The following is a 17,107-nucleotide window of genomic DNA, read 5'->3' on the forward strand; positions in this document are numbered from 1 at the left end:
ATATTCAAAAGTAGTAATTTGGATAATTCAAATAGAACAGACAAGATGGGGGGGGGATAATCAGAGCTTTAAATACGTTTATTAGTCATGCATCAGCAGCACTAGGACAAGTTCCCCACAGCATCACTGTAGCAAAATCCACCACAGACACTAGAGTGCTGCTTTGTAACGCACTGTGACCTGCACATCCAGCCTTGTCATACTTATTTCTCACAAATAGGGCTGGTCTTTTGAAATTTCCCACTTCTTAAGCGCTGGTCCTGGTGTCACTGGCTTTTTCTCAGCTGTTGTCACTGCAGAGCCTGAACTGGGGTTGAGGAAGGAAGAGAAGAGGCTTTAGCAATGCTATGAAAATCAGACTCAAGATTTAATCAGGAGTACAGGTTGTATTAGCACTAGAGGGATCTGTTGAGTCAACTTCCAGCCACCTCACTTACTGAAGAGAAGACAGACACAAACAATTAGTTCAGCATTCTTCTACCAACCTGGGAAATCCCACACCGCTTACTGGAAGAGTTCTGTGTTTCTGGTGTAAATCAAACAAGGCTTAAACCCGCTCAGCTCCCACAGCAGCCGCAGCGCTGACCAGGTCAGACCTACCTGCCAGCTTGAGCCCCCGCAGCGAGGGTTTTCTGCGCTGCCACGACCACGATAGGCGGGAAAGACTCTCGGCGCCCGTCCCGGCTGCAGTAATAGTTATTGGCGAACCTGTGACTGGGACCCACCGGGAGCCGAGGCGGCGGCTGGCTTCTACAGAGAGAACGAACGGTTCCCGAAGGTCAGGAGCGGCCGGCGAGCCTCAGCCGAAGCCCGCAGCCCAGCCCCGCCGGCACCTCTTGGAGATCTCCGTGTAGCGCAGCGACAGCTTGGCCTGGAGGTCCCGCTGCAAGGCGAGGCGACAGCGTCTCACACGGAGCCGGGCGCTGACCACCCTGCGGGCCGCTGCCCTGCGCCGGCGGCTCGGCCGAGCCGCCGGCGCAGGGCAGCGGCCCGCGGGGGTGCGCAGCGCCCGGTACTCCCGGCGGCGCTGGGAGCCGGGACCGCCCTTACCCCCGCTAAGAAATTACGGACGCGCTGGATGAGGCGAGTGGCCGTCGCCATCTTGGCCGCTGTGAAGGACAGGGAGGCGCGGGGGGTGGCGGGAGCGCGCGGGGGAGTCTCGCGAGACTTGGCGCTCTATAAAGCGGCGCGGGGCGGGGCCTCACCCCTTCCTGTGCCGCGGAGCCGCCATGGACACGAGCCGCGTGCAGCCCATCAAGCTGGCCAGGGTGGGGGCGCGGGGCCGGGGGGGGACACGACACCGGGACCGGGACCGTGCGCTCACCCTCTGCTCTGTCCCCGCAGGTGACCAAGGTGCTGGGCCGGACCGGCTCCCAGGGACAGTGCACGCAGGTGGGTGGGCCGGGCTCGGCCGGGCCTGAGCGGGGGAGCGGTGCCGCCGGGCCGGGCTGACGCCGTCCCGCCCCGTCCCGTCCCGCAGGTGCGTGTGGAGTTCATGGACGACACGAGCCGCTCCATCATCCGCAACGTGAAGGGACCGGTGCGCGAAGGCGACGTCCTCACCCTGCTGGAGTCGGAGCGTGAGGCCCGGCGGCTGCGCTGAGCCGGTGAGGCCCCGGGGGCCGCCCGGGGAGCGGGGAGCGGAGCCTCGGCCGCCTCTAAACCGGCGTGGCCTGCGCTGTTCTTTTGCAGACGATGAAGCCTGCCGGCCTTTCCTCGGAGCGGTTGGTCGGTATCTGCTGGGCCAGGCGCCGGCCGCGGCTGGAGAGGAGCGTGGAGGTGGCGTTACTGCAATAAAGGGTTTGTCCAGTGGTCCCTTGCCCGGGTCTCACTTCTTGAACGCGCGAGTGCCGCGGTTTGTCACAGAGCTTACGCCTCTGCCCTTTGTCGTTGGGCTCAGCTGAGGGACAGAAGCACATGCTGCTTCTTGCTGGGGTTACACGTAACACCTTCATCATACTACTACTGTGTTCCCGCGTTTTTATTAAGCTGTCACAACAAAAATAACTCCCTGTTTTGATTACAGTAGGCTTAATCCTGACCTTTCTGGTAAGCGTTTTTCTGTAGGTAACCAGTGAAGTGGCACTGCTAAACTTACTGGACTTCTGTGGAATTTAATGGCAAGTTGAAAGTCAAGCTTTGTACCATGTTGCAAAGCAATAGCGTGCTGCTTCTGTCTTTCTGTCTTCAGTAAGCTATTCTATAAATGCTGCTGTCTTTCCTGGCAGTCGCCCACGAGAGCGAGTGCTCATGTCTCTCTCCCCTGAAAGGAGTTAGTAAATCAGTCTCACTTATTTTCTTCCTCGGCTTTCCCTGCCACCCCACAATCAGCTAGAAAGATTTACTGTTTTAGGCAGTTACATAAAGTAAAACTAAGGGTGAAAGGATTAGGAATGAGCCTGAAAACTGTCACAGTTCAAGGGCTGGTTTTTAAGTACTGGTATTTTCCAGCTGGTAATAGAGTGATACTGCTTTGTGCTGTGTTTGAACCAAGTCAGGTCTGCAGCTCCTGATCCTGTGGTCTCTGATGGGAGTGTTCTTCATCCTTCAATGTCCTGAACTTGCTTAAGACACTTAAGTGGCAGATGGGATAAAGGGTTTGAGTATCCTAAAGCTGAGGAGAGCACTTCTGGAATAGATGTTCAAACCACTGAACTTAGGCAGACAATGAGAATTGCTGCCAGGGCTCGTGTTGAAAGAGTGTTTGTGGGTTTTTTTTCCCTCCCGCAGGTGTTAGTTGTGCCCTGGTCGGCTCCTGGGCAGCCTGAGGTGGATTTTGTGCTCTGGAGAAAGCCCTTGTCAAAATATGGTTGTGCTGTCGCTTTATATAGTTCTTGATTCTTCTTTGGTGGTGTTTCAGTTTTCAGAGCATTGGATGAGTCTGTGCTCCCCTGATTCGTGTGACACAGCAGAGCTCTCGGGAACTACTAGCTATGAGTGCAAGAAGTCCACCTCAGAGTTTACTGCTTTGGCTGGTGTTTGTTCCCTGTACAGCTTTAGCAATGACCAAAGAGCATTTGCTGTGGTGGCTGCCAGCCCTGACTGTGCTGAGTGACTGAGACAGGAGGCATCAGCTGTGGGTCAGTGGCCAGACAGAGGTAAAGTTGTAGTGGGGGTGGCTCAGAGCAGCTGTAGCCCTTCCCGAATATCCCAGTGGAGTCAGCATGGCCCTTGGCCACATGAGGAGGGAGGTGACTTTGAGAGTGGGGATACAATCTGATGATTGCCCTTTAATAATGCAGCTTAGTATCAGAGCACCAGGGTGAACCACGGGTAGTGAAGGGCTACGTCTGGTCCCAGCGTCCTGCTTGGTCCTGTGAAGCGAAACAGGCCAGAAGACACCACAGTACCCAACTGGGACAGTTCAGCTGGAAGAAAACCAGACTGATGGATGTAGCCAGTTCATAAACTTGCAGGGAATGAATTGAAACATGCGGGCACCTGCTCAGGGCGAGGGCTGTGCCAGGCTGTCCCTCTGCTGAAGCTGTTCTGGGGGTTTTATCTTGAGCCAGACAAGGAGGCAGGAGACTGCTGATGGATGGTCACTGTAATATTTCAAAATAATTTTACTTTAAAATTTATTTATATCTTAAAAATAAACATCAGTATTAAAATATCAGTAAACAAACCTGTGAGACCAAAGCAGTGAGTATGGAATACATAGAGAATAGTGTACTAGAGAGTGGCTGTGAGCATTGTATATTAAGTTCAGTGCAAAGCTGAAACAGGCCCACCGCGAGGACAGCAGCGTGTCACCTAGAACAAGTTTCTTGGAGAGCATTTCCCAGCTTGCAGTATGGCTCAGACCAGGCCTTGGTGGGGCAAGAGCGATGGTGAGAAAGGCTGGGCCAAGGAGCAGAAATGGGGCTGTGATACACATTACCTTTGTGAAGAAGGATTCAGAGCGGAGCCGGCTTCACATGCAAAAGCCTTTTTCCTCCTGATCCTTAGTCCTTACCTTGTCTGTTCCCACCCTGCCTGGTGCACACACACTCGCACAGACATACACACGTCTTCCAACATACACATCCATCTCCGCGGGCCCTAGGCTCTCTCTGAGCTCTTCTTGCCGATCTCTTTTTTTCTGGAGCTATCCTCAGCCGCTCTCCTCCCCTTTGGGAAGGAAAGTGGGCAGAGAGGGACTTGGTTGTGGGCTCTGGTTGCCTTCACAGTCAGTGGCTATGAGACTGTTTAAAATGGGAAATGTTTAGGAGGTAATTGCTATCTTTCCCTTGGAAGAAGGTCCCTGCTCCCTGTGTGGGGTATTGGGGTGCAGTCTCAGTCCCTAAAGGTGTTCATGGCTCTTGGCCCCCTTCTGTCAGCTTGGCTGCAGCCCCGAGTGCCCAGAAGTTTTGCTCCCATTAAGCAAATCAAACCACCAAGTGATTTCATGTTGAACTCCATCCTTTGACTGAGCAATATAATTTTTTTGCTTTGTGTGCTTGTGCTAGAAAAAAATTCAGATTTCAGCCAGGAAAGGAAATGCCAGAAAAGAAGGGCAAGTATTTCAGTCTGGAAGTGCTCCCAGCCCGCATCCGAGGCAGTGTTAACCAGCTCATTCGTGTCCCCTCTCCCATCACTGCGCAGGACTCTCCTGCTGAGCACCTCTTCCCTGCCGGCACCACGCAGTACAGCAGGGTCCAGGAGCTGATGCTTGCCCTCCTGCAGCCCTGCTCCCCGTCACCAGCTCCGCTGCCTTCCTGGAGCTGCCAGGAGCTGGCTAAGAGAGCGGAAACCAGGTGTTATTTCTGCCGGGTTTGTTTTGTGCTGTTCCAGTGAGTTAACGACTTGCAGAGGGCTCCAAGGTGGTGCAGCTCCAGCGGTCATGGCAGAGAGCAGGGCTGATGGGGAGCAGAGGGGATGGGGCTGGCTTCTGCTCGCTGCATTTCCCACCCCGAGGTCACTGGATGCTTGGCTCCTCTGTCACTTGGTGGAGTGAGGTGGCTGTGCACGGGCCGCTTCCAGCAGTAGAGACGGGTGAGCGAGGCCCAGGGATGGTGCCTGCTCTATTGACAGGAGAATTCAAGCATCTGCAGCCACAGAGAGCGATTCAGCACGCAAAGGAGTGGCAGGCAAGGGGACATAAATTACAGCCCAGTGCTGATGGTGGCTGGCTGGCACACAGCTGACCCCTGGCTGGATCCGAAGGTCACTCTAATTTGGTTTCTTGGGGCTCCCAGGGCTCTTCGTGGCTGTCAGTGATGTCCCCTGCTGCAGAGAAAGCAGAGTCATGAAATGTCACCAGAGACCCCTCTGGCAACTCCTGGTCAGGGCCAGCCAGGCCGATTCCCTGCTACTGAGGATGCACCAAACGTGGTGCCTGGGATGCTCTGCTCTCCCCCCTGCAGCCCCTTCCTGGAGAGCATTATCTGTGTCACAGCCCTGTCCCCCCCCATCATGGGGCCACCTCCATGGCACTTGTGTGGGGCAGGGCAGGTGGCATGAGGGGGGGCTGCAGTACTCACGGGCAGCTGTGCCTTCGTGCCGTTGAGGTGGGCATAGAGGAGCACGGCGATGTTGCTGTGGCCGGCCTCCAGCGCGATGGCAACAGCATTGTTCCCATCCTAAAAAGGAAGGGAGAGCGCTTGGGAAGAGGTTTGGGGACAGGATGTGGGGTGGGCGAGCATGCCCAGGTCCCAGCGGCAGAGGCTTACACTGTCCACGATGGAGATGTTGCAGGTGGGCTGAGCCAGCAGCAGCTTCACGGTCTCCACGCGGCCGTGCTCGCAGGCGCACATCAGCGCGGTCGAGCCCTCCTCATCCTGCAGGTTCACGTCGGCTCCGCAGGCGAGCAGGGCTTCCACCATCTCCTGCCGGCCGTGGCTGACGGCCAGCATCAGCGCCGTCTGGCCAGCCTGCGACACAAGGGATGCTGCCAGGCTGCTCCCACCCCGGCTGTGCCACCCGCTCTTCCCACTGCCCCGGGGAAGGACCGCTGCTGTCGCCAGTGCCCACATGGTCTCTGAGCACCTCCCTGACTGGAGATTACGTGTGGGTGAGACCTGAGAGCCCTGCTGCCAGGCAGCAGGAGCTCCTAATGTGATGCCCTCCTCATGTACCAGCCCCTCCAGGTTTTGGAGCCACAGTCCTCCCTTGGAGGAGCCGAGTGTGGCCCTGGCCGCTGCTTGGGGGTGGGGGGAGAGGGACAGGCCATGGTGGCCCCCAGCCCACACCAACCTGGCTGGCCTTGGCGTTGACATTGCCCATGCTGAAGAGCCTCCTGACCACGTTCATGTCATCCTCCTGCTCAACGGCCGCCAGTGCTGCCAGCATGAGAGCTGTATAGCCGGCTTTGTTCTGGTGGTCCACGTTACAGACCCCTGCGGGGATGGGCAGAGTCGGGGGGCTCAGGGTGCTGCGGGGCTGGTGGGAGGCACAGACCGAGCCGTGTGCCTGGCTCCTGCCCTGCCCAGGGTGCTGCGAGCCGTCCCACAGCCCCATGGGCACAGACCTGCTGATGGGTCCCCCCACATCAAATCTGGGCTCCCAAAGGGCTGGGGTGGCTGCGCAACCCCCCCCCACCTATGCACGGACACAGCCCAGGGCAGTTCTCCCTGCCCCTCTGCTGTCGGCGCCTTGCAGGGCCAGGACGTGACGTGGGGTACAGAGTGGGATGGTGGCAGGGGGACGTTTCTGGGGGTGGGGGGCACTGACCCGTGTCCAGCAGCAGCCGCACGATGTGGAAGTTGGAGTGGGAGACGCTGTAGTGCAGGGCCGTGTTGCCGTTCCCGTCTGCCAGGTTCACCACGTGGGCCAGGAGAGCCGGCGAGACCTCGGCAAAGGCCAGGAGGTGGTTGGCGACCGTGTCGGGGATGGATGACTTCTGGCTGGACAGACGGAACCACTCCTGCAGGACCAGGCTGCTGCTGGCAAGCTGCGGGCAGTGAATGGGGCTGAGCTGGGGACCATGGCTCCACACCCCCCCAAGCCTCTGCACGGCCCCTTTCCCCCAACCCCAGCACCCACCCTGCTGCTGCTGGTCCCCGTGGGGAGCAGAAATGCTGCTCCAGAGGGTACTGGGGGAAGGCAGGACCCTGAAACCCCAAAATCATGCTGGGATGGCCCGAACTGAGTTCACGCGGGTTTTGGGGTATCTGGGATAAAGCCAGAAGCAAAGGGCTGTGTTTTGGGGGAAGGTGCTGAGCTGGGCTTTGCTGGCCCATCTTTGGGGAGGGCCAGCCTCAGGGGGGACCCTGGCAGGGGCTGGGCGAGCCATCCCACCCGCAGCACCGCACTCACCACCTCTTTGCTCTTGGTGGCACTGGGGTGGCCCAGGTGGGTCTTGACGATGAGGCAGGCCTCCCGCATCCTGGGGCTCAGCTCGAACCTGGGGAGGGCATGAGGACGTCTGCAGTGGGGCTGCATTGCCCCACCAAAACCGCACCGGCAAGTGGCACCCGGAGTCCCCCCCGCGGAGCCTTTGCTCCTCTCCCCGATGCCTGTGAGCCTCCACGAGCTCCCCGTGGTGCAATGTCCAGCCCGGTGGCTGCACCCTGGCAGCTTCAGCCTCTGCAAACCCCCCACTGAAGCAAGCCTTACATGGATATGCTCAGGCATGATTTACCCACTTTTAGGCCAAATTCTTTCCTTTTGTTGAAAAATGCTATTAAGGGCTGTTGGTTTTTTTTTTTTTGTCCCTCTCCAAACTTTCTTCTGCAAAGAGGCATCGGTCTCATGCTTGCCTCAGCAGACCCAAGAAGCTGGAAGGATTTTTTCCTGCCAAATGGTTTCTCCAGGAGCTGAATGTGTTTTTCCCATCAGCTGCACCCAAACCAGGGTAGATGCCCCGAGTCGGCAGGGCTGGTGCCAGCCCGTGGCTCCCAGCTGCACAGGGTGAGGGAGCATTCCCCATCGGCACTTACTTCTCCTTTACCTCGGGGGGCTCCGGCAGGGTCACGCCAGCCCCCTCATGCTCCTGTCCTGCCTCATGCTCGCCTTCCTCAGCCTCCTCGTCTGAGGTTTCAGTGTCCCCCTGCTCCTCGCTGTTGGAGCTGTCGGCTGAAGCCTTCTCAGAGGAGCTGTCTCCTTCCTCCTCCTCCTCCTCCTCCTCCTCCTCCTCGCTGGATGTGCTCTCATACCTGCACAGAGGGAGGATGCTCAGTGGCAACGCGGCACCCAGCTGGTCCCCTCCAGGCCCCCCCTCATTGCCACTGCCCCCAGTCCAGGACGGAGATGCTGGGGGCCGGGGCTGGCCCAGGCGTGTGGCAGGAGCCCCTCAGCACGTACTCCCCGTTCAGCACGCCCACAAACTGCAGGCTCTTCTTGCTGCTGTCGGCCTCACTCCGGGGGGGACCATCCCGCTTCTTCATGATGGACTTCAGGGCTCCTGGGGGTAGAGAGATGGGTGTCAGGGGTCAGCGAGCAGGAACCTCCCCCCGGGGCTGCCCAGGCACCCCAAACCCACCAGACTCCAGGGCGGGCATGGAAGGGACGTGGGCAGAGTGCAGGTTGCTGCTGTGACACAGGTAGCATTGGTCCTGCAGGCGCTGTCCCCAAGAGGGCCACCCTCTCCCTTCCCACAGGAATGTCCCAGCCCAGACCCTGGTGTCATCCCGTGACAACTCACCGGACGCAGGGCTCGGGGCAGCTCCAGCATCCTGCGCCGCGGACGGGTCCCGGCCACTGTGCGTTGTCTCTGGCGTGGCTGCCCTGGGGACCGGGCTGCCCTGGCACGTCCCCCCCATTGCTCCTGTGCCCTGTGCCAAGGGGCCGCTCGGGGCATGGCCCGCACCGGGCTCCATCTCGCCCGCTGGGACAGTGCCGCCCATGTCGGTCTGGCTGCCCTTGTCTCTGCACCTGCCGGCCGAATCGGGTCCGACCGCCACGTCCCGCCCGTCGGGGCGGCAGCCCACCCCGACGCAGGTGGTTGGCGGGCAGCACTCCACGCCCGCCTCTGCCGTCTCCAGGGGGTCGCCGGCCGCCCGGTTCTGTGTCACCACCGCTGCCTCCACCAGCGCCTCGGCCACCTGCGGCTTGGCCGTCACCTCCTTGTCCACCCGCCCGCGGGGCCGGCGGGCGCACACCTCCAGCCGCAGCTCCTCCAGCTCCCGAGTGGCCTCCCGCAGGTGCCCCTCCATCAGGGCGATCACCTCCTTCTGGTGTCCCACTGTCTGCTGCAGCAGCTCCAGCTCCCGCTCTGCCTCGCTGGTCAGCCCCAGCGAGGACTCCAGCACCCAGACGGCCGCGTCCCTGCGCTCCCTCACCCCGCTGTCCGGCACGTCGCCGCCCTCCCGCTGCGACCGGTAGTAGAAGACCGCGTCGGTCATGGCCCGGTCCTCGCCCACCGCCACGGAGCGGCACAGCCTCTCGGCGGCCCTGGGGCTCCTGCCTGGCCAAGCCCTGCCACCCCGCTCCGGGACGGCCAGCTTCTCCGTCAGCTTCCTCAGCTCCGCGACCTTGCTCACTCGCCCCTTTGCCGGCTCCGTTTCACTCTCCAGCCCCGCTCGGGGTGGCTCCTCACCCCCCGTCACCGCCTCGGAGCCACGGGGGTGGCCAAAAGCCTCGCCGGGCTCTGCCGACAGCTTCTCCATCAGCTTCGCCTTCTCCCTCTTCAGCTCGCAGATCTGCATCTCCAGGAGGGGGATGGTTTTCACCTGCTCCTCCAGGTCCCGGAGCTGCCGCAGGGCTGTGGCCATCTGCTCCCGCACGTGCTGCAACGGTGCAGCGCTGAGCCCCGCTGCCGGCGTGCTGCGCCCTGAGCTGCCGGGGCTTGCCCGTCCCCAGCCTGCCTGGCCCTCGGTGCCCGCCGGCACCCAGGGGGATGGCTGACTCGGGGCGCCCGGCGGGCCACTGCGGGAGGGACCACCGATGTCCTGCAAATGGCCCTGCTCCTGCTCCAGCCTCCTGCTCGTCTCCAGCAAGGTCTTCTCCACCCGTGGGTTTCTCATGAGGCACTTGCGGGTGGGAGGTGGGAGCAGCCGCACCGGCGGCGGCGGCGAGACGGGGTGGGAGGTTGGCTTGCTCGGGGGCTCCAGGGGTGCCCGGCCGCGCGGGGACAGCAGCAGCGCGGTCCTGCCCTCCTCGCTGGCTGTGGAGGCGAGGGACTCGGTGGAGGTCCAGGCGCTGGCGTGGCTGCTGGGGCTGCGCAGGGCACTGGGTGGCTGCCGGGCCCCTTTCGCCCTGCGAGGCAGCGGCACTTTCTTGAGTGTTTGGCCGCTTTCGATGTCATTGACGTATTTCAGGAAATCTAGGTCCAGGAGGAAGCCGTAGGGGGTTTCCACTGAATACGAGCTCTTCTCCCCGTCGTCCTGGTCCCGGTACAAGAATGGGCCCCCAAGATCTGCAAGAGAAGCAGGGATGGTTAGGCAGGGACCCAGTGGAGACAGGAAGGCTTTCCCAACTTCATTATACTGGGATTTGCAGCCTGCAGCCCCGCTCCCTGCTGTGATGCTGCTGGCAGTGAGCCCGGCGGATGGCCTGTCCCCGGCACCCTCGGTGCCGTTGAGTGTCACAGGGCACCCACTCTCTGCCTGGGTCAGTGCTGGGGGTGAGGAAACCCACTGGGACAGGACAGGAAAGCTCAGCCATTCCCCTCACACCCCTTCCACCGCTCCTGCCTCGTGACAACCCCGGTCCCTTTACCTGGGAGGTTCTGGTTCAGGGGTGCAGGCTGAGCCATCTTCTCCCCGGGATGCTGCTGACCAGGGGACCATCAACCTGCAACAACAACGGGGCCACGTCTGGTGAAACCCTGTAAATGGGGGGGCCGGTGAGCCCCACGTGGCCGCAAACCACTGCCCCCCACCCAGGGAGCACCCCGCGTCCGCCCCCCCACCATCTGCCAGGCCCCCCTCGCCTCCCTCCAGCCCCAGTGCCACGGGGCTGAAGCTCAAGCCGGCGGCCGGGCAGGCAAGTGCGGCACTGCCTGCGGGGCTGGGGATTGTTTGTACATTTAAGGAATGCTTCGCAGCCTGGGCTGGGATGGCCGCGGTGGTCACGCTGCCAGCTCCGAGGGTGCAGAGTCATGAGTCAGAGCTCAGCTGCGTTGGGGAGCGGGCTGGAAAAAAAAAAAAAGAGGCTGCAGCCTTTACGGGTGCGATTCTCAGCGGAGAAGTTTGCTTTGGATAAAGGGAATCGATGCTTTCGCAAAGCCACGTGACCGCAGGCAGCTGCCAGCACCCATCAGTCGCTGGGTGTGATGTCTGTCCTTGTGCCTGGGCTGAGTGGGCCCGGGGTGCCCTGCGCTGCCCATCCCTGCCTCGGGGGTGTCTCGAGGGCCGGTGACCCCTAGGAGGGACCTGGCTGCTTTTCCCTGTTGATAATGCAGGATAAGGCATGGTGGGAGGCGAGGGGGAATGAAAGGGAGCCTGGTTTTCCCAGGAGCCAGGCACGGGCATGCTGGAGGAAAGCCAGAGGGATGCGGCTGCGGTCCAGGGGTGAGCTCACGGCTGGGGGTGCTGCCAGCTGTGAGAGTTCAGCTGGGACCTGCCACAACATCTGGCAGCATCTGGGTGCCGGGGTCCAGGTGGGAAATGCTCCTGGCGGGATTGGGATGGGGCAAACAGACCCCCCCCCGAGCCCCCACTGCTGCTGCACATGGCGTCACCCTCCAGGGACCTGCCTGGTCCCTGCCCACGGGCTGCAGGTGGCCATGGGGCTGTGCAGCTGTCAGCGGGCAAAGCATTTGGCACCAGGCTATTTTCAGAAGAAAGCAGGGGAGGAGGCATGCCACAGAGAAAAGGAAGCTCAGGCACAGCCCTGAGGGAAGCTGAGGCTCAGCGCTGCGCAGAGAACAGCGCGAGATCTGGCCTTGGCTGCAGAGAGAAACACCCGCCTCCATCCCCAAATCCTCTGCCTGTGAGAACCGGAGGATCCAGACTTTTCTGGCAGAGATGCTGTGGCTGCCCCTGTCACACGGCCCAGCTTGGGGAAGATGTGACAGCCCCCGGCTTGCACCCACTGCCCACGACGATGCCACCTGCTGCTCCCCAGCCCTGGCTGTGCCACTGTGGTCACCAGCCCGTGGCTCGCCCTGACCACGCAACTGCCAGAAGCCGGGGCAGCAGCTGTGCTGCAGGCAGACCCGGGCCAGGCTCAGGCTGGGCACCCAGGCGACGTGGCAGCCTCCCACCGCCAGCCCCAGCACACGGGATCGAGGGGTTGAGTCCAATCGGGCAGGGATGAGATGCTTCCCGTCAGTCACCGGGCCGGATCCTGGGGCTCTCCCACTCCTCTACCAACCCATCCGCAGCCGATGCACGTCCCAACTTCCACCTCCCTTGGGAACATCCCAGCTCCATGACAGCACCCCTTCCACATCCCTTGGAAACATCCCGGCTCCATGCTGGCACCCCACCATTCCCATGCCACCGGCTTCATACCTAAAAGGGTCCACGCATCCCTCGCCTCGTCTAATCCCTCCTGCCCCAGGAAGCAGCCGGCTTCCTCCTCCGCACAGCCCTCGCTGCAGGTAATTAAACAGCGCCGGGGCCGGGGCAAACTTCCCACCGGGCTCCGTGCACGCCGTAAATCAAACGGGAGGAAGAGGGAGAGCAACAGGAGCCAGAGCCAGCGGGTGTGTTTCCTTGGGGGAAGCAGCCGTCAGCTCCCTTCCGCCGCCCGGCTGGGTATTGTCCTGCCTGGGGCCGAGCCAGGAAAAGCCGCCTCTGCCGGGACCCTGCCAGGAGGTCTCCCGCACCGCTCCTCCCGCCTGTGGCAAAGGTGCCCTTTCTGCCAGTACTGCCCCACTGTCCCCTCCGCTAACCCAGGGACACACTGCTTGTCCCCCCTGCCACCTCGTCCTGCCCCATCAGCTGACGCCAGCAGCCGCTGTCAACTGGGCAGCTGTGCTGCCGTCCCCAAAGCCGGGGGAGATCCTCCCGCCGCTCCCCTGTGGCTTTTGGTCCAATGGGATGGGCTGGACCCAGGGCAGGAGCTTCTGCCTTCACCCAGCTCCGAAACAAAGGCCCAGGCCAGGCAATGGGACCTGCAGGCTCCCAACCACGTGCAAATTTTCCCGGGGGCCCCGCGATGTGCAAAACCTCACAGGATCCCCGCGATGTGCAAACCCCTCTGGGGGGCCCGCAATGTGCAAACTGCCCCTGGGCTGCCGGTGAGCTGGGCTGAGCGTCGAGGTGAGGTGAGTGGCAGGCTGGATTTCAGCCGGCAAGGATTAGCAATGGAGGCAGACGGCCCCGGCACGCAGCAGCGGCGAGAGGGTTAAGTCCCCGTGCCCTCGGCCCAGCCACCGCTGGCACCTGCCGGGGCCTGGCCACACAAAGCCAGCCTTGTCCCCAGCCAGCCGGCATCACCACGGCACTGGTTCAAAGAGAAGCCGCTCTCCACCTGGGCTGAAGTCCTGATGGGGAGGACCGTGCCGGCCACTTTGGTGCCAAAGGCTGATTTTTGGCAGCATCGGCCGCTCCCCTGGGCACCGGGGTTTGGTGCTGCCAGGGCTGGGCACAGGGACCCCTGGGTGCCGCAGGCAGGGCACCCTGCGTGATCCCAGCTTCCTTCAGAAGAAATGAAAGCATTGTTTCTAGCCCCAGTGTTTCTGCAGAAAAGCAGGATGGTACAAAGCGAAGCGCTGCTGGGAAGGCTTGGCAGCAAGAGGAGGAGGAGGAGGAAGATGCTCAGGGACCCAATTGTCCCTGTGGAGGCAGGACTACACTTTGCCCTAGTCTTGCACTTCTATTTCCCCCTCTTGCTGTCGTACCGATGCCAACACAGGAAACTTGGGGCCAAAACTGGAGCCGCTCCACTCAATTACAATAAAAAGCCATGTCAGGGACAGGGCAGCCTGGGCACAGCTCGGGTACCATCCGGTATCCATGCCCCAGCCCCAGCCAACCCTCTGGGACCCCCGGCCTCATGGTCCACGGGGCGATCCTCCCTCTGGAACCCCAAGTCCCCTGTCTGGCAGGGGACAGGCCTGGGGGAGCTATTTTTAAAGCTCTGAACTCCTTTGGGCCTTTCCCTTGCCAGAGGCACAAGCGGGGCAGCCCCCACCCCGGCTCGGCCACGCGCCGCTGTGCAGCCCAAGCCACTCCACTGGCGCGGCCGGGGCCGGACACGGGGAAGGCTCTCCCCTGCTCTCCTCCCGAGCCAAAATACTGAGGTCATGAGGAATGTGAGAAGAACAGAGTCCAGAGCAGCCCTGGCCAGTGCGACTTGATTTATCTCAGCGAGGCACGCTTCCCTGAAGCTGTGTGCAGGCGATAAGCCCTGAAGCTCGGGGCCGAGGCTGTTCCAAAGTTAAAGGGAAACCACTGAGCAAGCACACGGCTTCCTCCGCTGCTAGTGACCTGCCAGGATTCGGGCTTCTCACATGGTCCAGGTCATGGGTGCCCGTCACCTGCAGTGTCACCCGCCAGTGCTGCAGGATGGGTGCAGATGGGAGGTATCCAAGGCTCATCACACCTTCCCAGCCACCCATCCTGTTCCCATCCCCTGCCTGTACGGGATGGCCCATGCTCCGTGCCATCTGCTGTCCCTGCACCCGCTCGCCCAGGCCACCTCAGCCACGCTATCCAGGCTGGGGCTGCTCCTGGAGAAGCTGGATCCTGTGCGGGTGGGTGTGCCGGCGCTGACCCAGAGAGGGAAAGGGAAACGCTTCCATCTTCTCAGCAGCCTAACTTCAGGGTTGGGCTGTTATTTCTGGAGCTGTCGTCATCGTCGGCCCGGTCGGTCGGGAGGCTGCAGGGGCTGCTCGGGCTCTGCAACCCACTCCAGCACCTTGGGGACCTCCCCGAGCTCACACAACACCTGGACAACAGGCGCACAGTCTGTACGCAGACGTACTCACATGGGGATCAGCTCTACGTGTCCTGTCACACCTACAGCTCTATAGCGCTCCTGTATCTCCACTAGAAAACATCTACCACTTGTCCCTCACCCTCACTGCAGCTGCCCACCAGCACTTTCCACCCACACCTCCTTGATTCCCTCAGGGCTGGTGACAACACACAGAGTCAGCAACAAGCCCCGAAGGCCTGGGATCACCCTGCTGCAAGGAGGTGCTTGGGAATGAAATTGTTAAATTCGCACCCAGGGCGCGCAGGCACCATTGGGGTACATGTACAGCGCCGGGCACAGCCCCATGGCGGGTTCCCCATGTGCACGCAGGGAGCACCCTGAACCCCGCAGCACCCCATGTGCACTCCAGCACCCCAGAGGGGCTTGCGGCAGCCTAGGGTGCCCTGCCACACCCCCAGCCCTGTGGGTCCCCAACACCCTGGGGATCCTGCAGCACCTCGAGCCCTGAGGGGCCCCAGCACCCGGGGGTGCCCCCCAGCATCTCCGGTCCTGCAGGTCCCCAGTGCCCTGCGGTGCCTGCAGCACCCCCAGCCCTGTGGGTCCCCTGTACCCTTGGGTGCTCCACAGCACCCCCAGCCGTAACAGGTCCCCAGTGCCCCGGGGAGCCCGCCAGCACCCCCGCAGCCGTGTGGGTTCCCAGCGCCGCCGGGAGCCCCATAGCACCCCCAGCACCCTGCACGCCCCTGCACGTCGGGGCGGCCGCCGCCGGCCCAGGAGACCCCCCGGGGACTCTCCGCCTCCGCCGGCCGGGGATGGGCGGCCCCGCCCGGCCCCGGTACCGGCAGCTCCTGGGTGCGGGCAGAAGCCCCGCTCCCGCTCCCGGTGCCGGTGCCGCCCGGGCGGAGCCCCCGAGGCGGGGGATGCCGGGGCCGCCCCACCCCGCCGCGGTCCCGGCGCGGCCGCGGGGGGCTCCGGAGCGGCCCCTCGGCGGGCCCCGGGCGGCGGCGGCTCCGGGGGCCCTGCGAGGCGCCGCCACCGGGACGAGCCTCCGCCCCGCCGCCGCCGGAGCCGCTCCCGGAGCCGGAGCCGGAGCCGCCGCTGTCGGCCGGACCCCGCCGTCCCGTCCCGTCCCGTCCCCGCCGCCCCTCACCTTGCCGGCCGGGCGTCTGGGCTGCAGACGGGCCCCAGCGCGGGGCCGCCGTCCCGGGCCCGGCGGCTCTGGGCTGCACCGCGGCGCCGGGCAGCGCTGCCCGCCGCAGCCCCGGGCCGAGGGCGGGCCGGCAGCGGGGCCGGGCGGGAACGGGCCGGGGCGGGGCGGGGGCGGGCGGCGATCGCCCCCGGGCCCCGGCCGGGACGGGCACCGCCCCCGGGACGGGGCTCACCCGCGGCGGGATCCCCGCTCACCCCTGGCACGGAGGTCCCACCGAGGCGGTGGGGGGTGTGGGGGGGGTCCCCGTCCCCGTGGCCCCCCGGGGTGGGATATCCCCGGTCCCAGTCCCCTGGGGAGAAGGGGTGTCCCAGTGAGACCAGGAAGGGGGGGGGTGTCCCCTGCTCTGGTCGTGCCGGGGGTCCCCTGTCCTGGTTACCCTGGGGATGGGGTGTCCCTTGTCCCAGTGAGCCCAGGAAGGGAGCTGTCCCCTGCCCCAGTCACCCCAGGGATGGGGGATCTCCTGCCCTAGTTACTACCCCTGGGGATGGGGGGTCCCCTGCCCCGACCACCCTGGGGATGGGGGATCCGCTGTCCTGGTTACCCCTGCCCCAAGCTCAACACCACTGCTGGCCAGGGGCCCACGGGTGGCTGGGGTCCAGCTCCCTGCCCTGCCATCCTCCCCCCAGCACAGCCCCCCCGCAGCCTGCCTGTCCCTGTGGCCTTGCGTGCCGCCTGCCCTCGTCCCACCCATGGCCGGGAGCCCTGTGCCGCTCGCCCCGGCTGGCCTCCCCGGTCCTGGCCCCGCCGGGTTTTTGGCAGCCCTCCCTCGTCCCAGCAGCAGGCTGTTTGTTTCCTTTTCTTGCCAGCTTTCTTCCCCGCCTGCTTCGCATGTCGGTCGCTCAGCCGCTGAGGTCTGGGCCGCCCTCCATCCCGCAGGGACCCCTGGCAGTTTCACACCTTAAACTTGCCCTCACTAACTGCTCCAACCCCTTTCAATGCTGAAACCCTCAGCAAAGATTTTTGCTTCTTTTTCTTTCCTTTTCAGCTGCTGAACCCCGCGGGTATTTTTCCACAGCCGGCTCTTCTGTAATGCTCCTCATGGGAAGAGCAGGAGAAACAAGATGTGCTTCCCAGCATCCCGCCCAGCTGCCGCCTGGCAGCTTCGGGACTTCCTGAGAAAGGGTTTGCATCCGGACGGAAGTACCTTAATAGCCCTAATGGATCTACCTCCACCAACAGCCCTCATCCCTCTCTAACCCATTT

General features: G+C 62.8%; 3 protein-coding genes across 5 annotated transcripts; 1 reads left to right on the plus strand and 2 right to left on the minus strand.

Annotated features, from left to right (window-relative positions):
- Positions 1–60: 60 nt before the first annotated feature.
- NDUFA7 (NADH:ubiquinone oxidoreductase subunit A7) lies at positions 61–1,130 on the minus strand. 2 transcript variants are annotated; one of them, XM_052801169.1, is made up of 5 exons: positions 1,051–1,129; positions 834–883; positions 601–750; positions 486–526; positions 163–307 (listed from the first exon to the last, which is right to left on the minus strand). In XM_052801169.1, the coding sequence occupies exons 1-4, from the start codon at positions 1,099–1,101 to the stop codon at positions 505–507; spliced, it is 273 nt and encodes a 90-aa protein (XP_052657129.1). In that variant the 5' UTR covers positions 1,102–1,129; the 3' UTR covers positions 163–307; positions 486–504. The 2 variants fall into 2 exon arrangements, with proteins under 2 accessions (XP_052657128.1, XP_052657129.1); XM_052801168.1 differs by lacking the exon at positions 486–526 and having other exon boundaries at positions 61–307; positions 1,051–1,130.
- Positions 1,131–1,160: 30 nt separating this feature from the next.
- On the plus strand, positions 1,161–1,812 carry RPS28 (ribosomal protein S28). The gene is made up of 4 exons (XM_052801172.1): positions 1,161–1,268; positions 1,345–1,392; positions 1,481–1,607; positions 1,693–1,812. Exons 1-3 carry the CDS (start codon positions 1,230–1,232, stop codon positions 1,601–1,603), a joined length of 210 nt encoding a protein of 69 aa, XP_052657132.1. The 5' UTR covers positions 1,161–1,229; the 3' UTR covers positions 1,604–1,607; positions 1,693–1,812.
- Positions 1,813–3,561: 1,749 nt separating this feature from the next.
- KANK3 (KN motif and ankyrin repeat domains 3) lies at positions 3,562–15,984 on the minus strand. 2 transcript variants are annotated; one of them, XM_052801171.1, is made up of 11 exons: positions 15,845–15,984; positions 10,582–10,656; positions 8,567–10,279; positions 8,227–8,326; positions 7,863–8,078; positions 7,240–7,327; positions 6,655–6,874; positions 6,178–6,320; positions 5,655–5,855; positions 5,466–5,564; positions 3,562–5,208 (listed from the first exon to the last, which is right to left on the minus strand). In XM_052801171.1, the coding sequence occupies exons 2-11, from the start codon at positions 10,616–10,618 to the stop codon at positions 5,155–5,157; spliced, it is 2,871 nt and encodes a 956-aa protein (XP_052657131.1). In that variant the 5' UTR covers positions 10,619–10,656; positions 15,845–15,984; the 3' UTR covers positions 3,562–5,154. The 2 variants fall into 2 exon arrangements, with proteins under 2 accessions (XP_052657131.1, XP_052657130.1); XM_052801170.1 differs by having other exon boundaries at positions 3,562–5,211.
- Positions 15,985–17,107: the final 1,123 nt, after the last annotated feature.

The sequence above is a fragment of the Harpia harpyja genome, chromosome 11 (assembly GCF_026419915.1).
Source record: "Harpia harpyja isolate bHarHar1 chromosome 11, bHarHar1 primary haplotype, whole genome shotgun sequence".
In the NCBI taxonomy this organism is placed as follows: Eukaryota; Metazoa; Chordata; class Aves; order Accipitriformes; family Accipitridae; genus Harpia; species Harpia harpyja.

What these genes read in the sequence shown, in the direction of transcription:
- NDUFA7 (XM_052801168.1), bottom strand. Translation starts at nt 1,101, where the DNA reads ATGGCGACGGCCACTCGCCTCATCCAGCGCGTCCGTAATTTCTTAGCG. An exon ending in TACACGGAGATCTCCAAGAG is followed by an intron (nt 751 to 833) that starts GTGCCGGCGGGG and finishes TTCTCTCTGTAG; the next exon opens with AAGCCAGCCGCCGCCTCGGC. An exon ending in GCGGGGGCTCAAGCTGGCAG is followed by an intron (nt 308 to 600) that starts GTAGGTCTGACC and finishes CCTCAACCCCAG; the next exon opens with TTCAGGCTCTGCAGTGACAA.
- RPS28 (XM_052801172.1), top strand. Translation starts at nt 1,230, where the DNA reads ATGGACACGAGCCGCGTGCAGCCCATCAAGCTGGCCAGG. An exon ending in AGCCCATCAAGCTGGCCAGG is followed by an intron (nt 1,269 to 1,344) that starts GTGGGGGCGCGG and finishes CTGTCCCCGCAG; the next exon opens with GTGACCAAGGTGCTGGGCCG. An exon ending in CCCAGGGACAGTGCACGCAG is followed by an intron (nt 1,393 to 1,480) that starts GTGGGTGGGCCG and finishes CCCGTCCCGCAG; the next exon opens with GTGCGTGTGGAGTTCATGGA.
- KANK3 (XM_052801170.1), bottom strand. Translation starts at nt 10,618, where the DNA reads ATGGCTCAGCCTGCACCCCTGAACCAGAACCTCCCAG. An exon ending in CCTGAACCAGAACCTCCCAG is followed by an intron (nt 10,280 to 10,581) that starts GTAAAGGGACCG and finishes CTTCTCTTGCAG; the next exon opens with ATCTTGGGGGCCCATTCTTG. An exon ending in CCCCCCGAGGTAAAGGAGAA is followed by an intron (nt 7,328 to 7,862) that starts GTAAGTGCCGAT and finishes TGCCCTCCCCAG; the next exon opens with GTTCGAGCTGAGCCCCAGGA.